Genomic DNA, 7,465 nt, shown 5'->3' on the forward strand with positions numbered 1-7,465 from the left:
ACATAAATAATAATTTGTTGTTCTTAACTGACTTGCCTGGTAAAATAAAGTTAAAATTTTAAAAATAAAGATGACATCATGACAGAAAAGAATGATTTCCCTGTCAAACATAATCCGATTAGTGGATTAGTCACTGAGAAAACAAAATATAAATAATGAGGAATCATATTTTTTAGTAAAGGTATTTTACAATGTGGTTCCTTGTCAAACTATGAAGCAATAAATGTACATTGAATGAGTATGGAAATGATTCACAAGGACATCACAAATGGCAATATATGTGACCAGATGATCTATTTTCCCTCACCCAGTTTCTGCTTCAGACATTTTTACCAGAATAAATCTACAGCATGAATGGATTACATATAATGTACAAAAAAACAAAGAGTATAATGTAATCTGGAGGTTTAGATCTAAGGAGAAAGAGCGTGTAGTTTAGAAACATATACAACCCATACAAAACTTTCCACCAGGGTGCATGTTCCTGAGAGGCAAGCGACGTTGGTTGGCTATACCATAGATTATCTATTATATTAACAAGAAAGTTGAGTGTCTGCTCTAACAACGAAAAGACATGTCCTTGAAGATGGAAGTAAGGCGGGAAGAGGCGAGATCAGGTGGGACCATTCTAGCCAATGAGAGGGCAGATATTCACGTGAACAACGGATAACGTCTATATAAAGTCGTTTTTTCCCCAAAGTTGCCGAAATGCCACGTTCTTCCACATATCAGTGCATTCATAACATAAACATAACGAAACTTCTATTGGATCAAATAAGCCTGACTTAGCAAATTAGCAATTAAATTTTTTGTTTTACAAATTCACTCATTGACCTTCATACAAAAAAATCTCACTTTGAGGTCTTATTTTCGTGGACAGATGTTAACCGAACGTAGAAAACGTAAAAATAATGCCTGAAACTAGATCCACGACACAGACCTCAAGGACAAGAAAAAACTACTTTGTTTTAAGGTTATCTTCTGTACTGTTCAACCAATCCAGTAAATGTGGAGGAGGAGTTACTATAGAGCGCCACCCTCTCGCCAAGTTAATGTCCAAAAGCGGAAGTCGTGTCACATACCTTTCTATTTCCCCTGAAAACCGGAACATCCGGTTGTTAGGGACTCAGCAGGGCGGAGTAAACGCTCTCGCTTTGCCTCTCCCGCTATACTTTCAAGAGAGGCCACACAGACCGAAGGAGAGTTACCACGTTTTGTGGTGTTGTCAATATTCAGACATGTATGTATTCATAAATTACTTCACCCTGACGAGCGATAACACTTGGCTCTAGAGTCTTATTTAGACACGTACAATCTAATTGATTGTGACAGGCTCTCGGAAAAGAAGATTATCGTGCACTCTCATGCCTCAGCCTTGGAGAAGCGGCGGTAACAGGCAGCTTATCCAGACCTCAATTGTGTATAAGATCTGTTAGCTACTGAGAATTAATCAATGTAGGGTGCTAAATAGTTAACGCGGCTAATTCGCTTTACCACAAGGCACCTTCCTTGAAAGGTTGTAATTGATTATTTCATAGTTTCCCCCTGTTTAAGGTTTCTCAAAAGGTAAACAATGCCATGCCATAGAGATTTTCCATGATGGAAGACTTTTGGCGACAAAATGGCTTTGCGTAATTACGCGTAGATTCCAGTATAATGGCCGTGGTTAGCGTGTGTTGAAATATGAACTCTATCCAAGTAGCTAGTATTAGGAACATCTGTTAACGTTACTCAGCAGTAACGTGATATGCTATTAAATTACCTCACTTCTGACCGGGACAATATTTGAAGCGCAACATGCCCAGTCCAACAGACACCACCAAAACCACATAAGGCGAGTGGAAAATAAATATTAACTTTAGGAAGTGGTCACACAAAAAAAACTGGTTCATACTCACTTGTTTTTATCGGTGCTCATTCTGCCGGAGTTTTGTCCAGCTTTTCCTCGGGGATGACTCCAGAAGACTGAAGCCGATGTCCCAATCGCCTTGCTCAATGAAAGCAAGAAAGTTGTTGAGATTTGTTTCAAAACAATGCGTACAAACTGTATTACACGAAACTATTTAGCAACGTTGGTCTCACTCCATTAAGCAACTCTCTCCTGCCTTTGAGAAGAAAGAATAAACTCTTAAAAGTTATTCAAATGCGTATACAACTATCTGGCAGTAATCAATGACATTTAATCGGTTCGACAACACATATAGAAACGGACTTTTAGATTATGTATACCGCGATAGCTTTTATCACACCATTCTAAGTAAATATTCGAAGTTTCGCGATCCCTTTCGTATTTCTCTGCGCTTGTCTGAAGAAGCTCTGAGTGCGGCGTGTCTTTTTCCATTTTTTAAAGTTCCATCCCTCTTTCAACGTCACGCCACAAGTGGGAGGTAGAGGTCAAAAAGTTAGAGATATTGGGCTCTGCTGGATTTCTAGTTATCACACATCTTTCCAATAATGAATTTCTCAGCAGCACGGTGTACAAAGAAACAAAAGTAAAGGTGAAACTGATGCGTAGGCCTATGTTTACCATATAAACAAATGAATTATGGGTCAACATTCCAAGGCCTATTGATAAGGCATAATTATAAATTGTGAAATCACCAAATTACATTTTTTTTTTACCCATTTTTTTTTGTTCTGGTTCATAAATATAGGCTAATGATTAATATATATGATTAATACATTTATCCACTACTATGAATTAGAAATTGTTATTTCTTTTTTTACTTTTTGGATTATGTGTATTGTTATTGTATCAGTGGAGGCTGGTGGAGGAGGATCTGGTTTCCATATGTGTGATACCGTTCCAGCCATTACAATGAGACTGTTCTATAGCTCCACTGCTAGATAAAAAATAAAAAAACTTTGTTTATCATTTTCAATGACTGTCTAGGAACAGTGGGTTAACTAGGGTAGCCTAGTGTTTAGAGCGTTGGATTAGTAACCGGAAGGTTGCGAGTTCAAACCCCCGTGCTGACAAGGTACAAATCTGTCGTTCTGCCCCTGAACAGGCAGTTAACCCACTGTTCCCAGGCCGTCATTGAAAATAAGAATGTGTTCTTAACTGACTTGGCTGGTTAAATAAAGGTAAAAAAATTTATTAAATAAAAAATGCCTTGTTCAGGGGCAGAACGCTAGGCTACCTGCCACCCCATATTACTATACTGTTGGAGCTAGAAACATACGCATTTTGCTGCAAATCTTTGTATGCGAATAAATAAACTATAACTGCACTAAACCACCTACACTCAAAGTTAATCTATATTTCATGGCCATGATAGGTCTATCATACAGGTACACATTTACACCTGACAGCCTCTTTTATTGTGTAGATTCACCGCCTGTCTGATTATCAACTAATTTCTAAGTAAATTGGTAATAACAGACTGGTTTGCAATTTAACACTGCCTGCGGCAGCCTATAAAGCTCAAAGACCCTCCAGACCAGGAAGTTAGTATAGCTCCATCTTCTAGGCATATGCTATGCACTTTAGGTAGGCTTTGCAGGGACCAACTGGGAATGTTTCCTCAAGGATCCCACAAAATGTCCCTATGGTCCTTCATAATGGTAGCCTATTTTTTTTGCCGTTCATAAAACATCCCAAATGACTACCAATGAAGAAATACATGTTTTTTCCCCCCTTTCTCATTCATATTGAAAAACACACAAGGCATGAAAGTGAAACCAAGCTATACAAACTCATTATAGTACCCATGCAGGTCAATACATTTAAAAGGCTTTAAAAAATAATATATACAAATGATCAGGGGCGCAACTTTGGTTTTAGAAGTGGGGGGGGGGGCATAATTATTACAATTTATTTTTTATCCAGTCAGATAGACACTTCCAACCGCCTAACGGACTGCTCGGAGGCGTCCGCATGGTCCTAAAGCACACCCTTGCCTCGTTTTGTATCACATTCCAATGATAAGACTGGGGGGGACAAAAATGCAATTTCAGAATGTGGGGGGGACATTCCCCCGTTCCCGTCCACAGTGCGCACCTGAAAATCATTGACATCATTAATTACAAAACGGCATCAAATACAGTGTCACTTTGTTTGACAGGTTCCACATCTCCTCACTGGCTCCCCTCCAGGGCAAACTGTGACGATGATCTGCTAATGTTTACAAGGTACTGAGAAACTCTTTGACCTTGATGAAAAGCACATAACAAGCTGTTAGCACATCATGAATAATGATATTAATGTGAGTGTAATTTGTGCTTCAGGTCAGTGCAAGTGTTTGATGTAGATACAATGTGGAGCAATGCTTGGATGTGCGAAAGGATGACAGTACTGCAACTGGACAGGAAGTAAAAGATTAATTCACATCAATAACCACATTTCCATCAGGTTTTTATTTGAGTAAAGTCATACCTTATTAAAAAAATGTGTTCCATGGTGGAATCTTTTTGTGTCTGTAAAATTAATTATGTGTGAAATGGCGGTGAAAACGCAGATATTGATATAATAAACATCATATGGAAGTAAACTTAGTGTCACGTGATGATATGGTGTGTGTGGTCCTCCTACTACAACTCCGGAAACCATGATGCTGCTTTACAATAAATATAGAGGGTCTTATTCTGGTGACATGATGATCGATGCTTGACTGCCTTTTGACCAATACAAATATTCTCGCTCTTTATCCATAATAATCTAATCATGTAGACTAGCTTACTGTACCAGCACAGCCTACCTGCACTGTGTCTGTGAGCTGTTGGCTAGAGCGCACGTGCCAAGACCAGAATAGGCACATTTTCTATTTAACTCAGCAGTTTTTGTGACAAAACTATCCGTTGAATTGAACTTTAGATTTTTATTCGATACATGAAAACTTAAGCAAAAAATTAAATTTTGTGCACTGTCATCATTTACCCATTTTTATCTGCAGCAAGTCCATTTGTCTCTTGGGCTCAAACTAGACATACAAATGCTCCTGTTGACTGGGCCTCTTTCAGAGCACTATGAAACCAATTTGCAGGATTGACCAGGAAATCCAAATCCGATTTATATCTAAATGCAGTCACAGAGAACCTAAACAACCATACCAAGTTCTGGAAGCGAATCAAATCAGTGTCAGGTTCTAATGTATCCTCTGGCTTTCCTGACCATTTATTAATGGTGGATTCTAGTGAAGTGAAGGATAAAGCTGATATTGTATGGGGTTTTTAACAAGCACTTCATATCTGCTGGCTCAATTTTTGATAATGGTGGGTCCCAGGCCTCTAATGTAAGCTCTGTTACAGTAAACTAAGATATAGGCCCTCATGTGAACCATTTTAACTTTGAGCCTGTTTCTTATGCTGAGGTCTATAAAGCACTAAAGGCAATACACACTAAAATGTCTGCAGGTCCAGACAACCTGGATCCCTACCTCTTAAAGGTAACAGCTGGTGTTAGTACTGAACTTGTGGCTCACATTTTCAACTTGAGTCTCTTGACCAATTCCCTACCCAGCATTTGGAAATCAGCTTATGTCCTCCCACTGCTAAAGAGTGGAGATCCCTCAGATGCTAATAACTATTGTCCTATCTCCAAACTCCCTAACCTGGCCAAAGTCTATGAATCCCTAGTGAACCCAGTTAAAAAACTTCTTAATTGAAAAGAACATACTGAGCGGGGTTCAGTCTGGCTTTAGATCGGGGCACAGCACCACAACTGCAGCTATGGCAGTGACAAATGACATCACTAATGCACTTGATAAAAAGCAGCATTCTGCTACTCTGTTGATTTATCAAAGGCATTTGATTCAGTTGACCATGTATTGTTTCTAGCTAGACTCAGTAACATTGGTCTCAGTGAAGGGGCAGTAAATTGGTTTAGGAACTATCTTTCTGACAGAACACAATGCGTATATGCTGACAATCACAAGTATAGCTTTCTTGAGATTAATAAAGGTGTGCCCCAGGGTTTCATTTTAGCTCCTGTGTTGTTTTGATTTGGGAAATGAGATGCAACCAGCAAAGTTGCATCTATATGCATATGATACAGTCATATATTCATGTGCTCCTTCTCTGGTTCTGTAATGAACACAATGAGAGACAGAGAGCTGGTTTGAAGCGCAGGGCGCAGCAGGTGTTTGATTGTAAAGGACAACAGAAGGAGGCAGGTAGCTGGGTCCAGGGGCAGGCAGAAGGTCATACACAGGGGGTCCAAAAAGGCTAGTAATGTCGTCCGGAGATCAGGCAATAGGTGATTACAGGAAATCCAATAGGCTACAGTACAAAAAGTAGAGTACAAACAGATCTACGTGTTTGAGAGTGCGAGTTGGAAGCCGGCGTTACAGGTTAAGGCTGTTGAAGAGCTCCAGTAATGCTTTTCAGTCACTGCAAGCCTTCCTTTATTGTCTACAACTGGTCTTGAATGTACAAAACATGTATGACCTTTACCAGAGCTCGTACTCAGACAGAGAAGGTTAGCATTTTCACATCTGGTGGCTTATCCATTGAAAAAGTGTCATCCTACAAATACCTTTTATATGGTTGGATGACAAGTTGTCCTTTAAAGTTCATATTGATAATCTTGTGAGGAAGCTTAAATTGAAATTGGGTTTTTACTTTCGTAATAAGGCTTGCTTCCCGCTTATGGCTAGAAAGAAGCTTGTTCAGGCGACTTTTCGCGCTGTAATTGATTATGGTGACTTGTTGTATATGCATGCAGCCTCCTCTGTCTTACAGAGATTGGACTCTGTTAATCATGCATCCTTGAGCTTTATTACAAAGGCCAAGTCACTCACCCACCATTGCACCTTGTACCAAATGTTTGGTTGGACCTCACTTTATATGCACATAAAGGCACATTTGTATGTGTTCATCTACAAAGCCCTTTTGGGTAAACTCCCTCTTTACCTATGTAGTCTGGTCTCCTTCACCACCAGCAGTTACCATACCCGGTCTGCTAGGTGGTTGCTACTTAAAAAGGCCCCCAGGACATTTACAGTATTAGGCAAGACTGCCTTCTCATCTTGTGCAACAGAGCCAAGGAATAGTCTACAATCCATGCTGCATCTAGATATGTTAGTGCCTCTGAATGAATTGACATTTTTGATGGGAGACTGTTACAGAGGAGTGTAAATGCTTATTGAGGCTGGATCATGTTGTTGAACTGTATTGTATTGTTGTATGTTTTAGTTCTGTAATGTATTGATAGTTGCTGCCTTCTTGAAAAATACTCTTGGTCTCAATGGGCTTTTCCTGGTTAAATAAAGGTTAAATAAATCAAACAAAATTTGTTATAATTCTACACCAAAATGTAAAATATTTCTGATTGAATGTAATAATCTAGTTAAGACATCCATAGTTAATAACAAAAAGAATGACATGTTCTTCAGTCATTATAATGCGATTTTTTCTGAGTGAATACAATTGCCCTTTTTTCCTTCTTTTTAGTACATATGTATTTAAAGTCTTCTTGTTTTTACCTGTGTGGTTTGTTTTGCGTTAGACATGTTTGATTTAGTGA

The 7,465-nt window shown here is 39.0% G+C and overlaps 1 protein-coding gene and 1 long non-coding RNA gene across 4 annotated transcripts in view; one reads left to right on the plus strand and one right to left on the minus strand.

Annotated features, from left to right (window-relative positions):
- LOC118373185 (electrogenic sodium bicarbonate cotransporter 1-like) overlaps positions 1 to 2,355 on the minus strand; it is a 96,457-nt gene extending 94,102 nt beyond the window's left edge. For 2 of the 3 annotated variants that reach the window (XM_035759268.2, XM_035759267.2), the window contains exon 1: positions 1,899 to 2,355. In XM_035759268.2, coding sequence (XP_035615161.1) covers positions 1,899 to 1,918 — 20 coding nt within the window. In that variant the 5' untranslated portion in view covers positions 1,919 to 2,355. The remainder of the gene's footprint in view (positions 1 to 1,898) is intronic. The other variant, XM_035759265.1, reaches the window with a different exon arrangement.
- LOC118373186 (uncharacterized) lies at positions 1,104 to 4,469 on the plus strand. The gene is made up of 3 exons (XR_004823372.1): positions 1,104 to 1,240; positions 4,068 to 4,134; positions 4,231 to 4,469. It is a non-coding gene; the product is annotated as an uncharacterized LOC118373186 (long non-coding RNA).
- The last annotated feature ends 2,996 nt before the right edge of the window (positions 4,470 to 7,465 follow it).

This window comes from Oncorhynchus keta, chromosome 9 (genome assembly GCF_023373465.1).
Source record: "Oncorhynchus keta strain PuntledgeMale-10-30-2019 chromosome 9, Oket_V2, whole genome shotgun sequence".
Taxonomy (NCBI): Eukaryota; Metazoa; Chordata; class Actinopteri; order Salmoniformes; family Salmonidae; genus Oncorhynchus; species Oncorhynchus keta.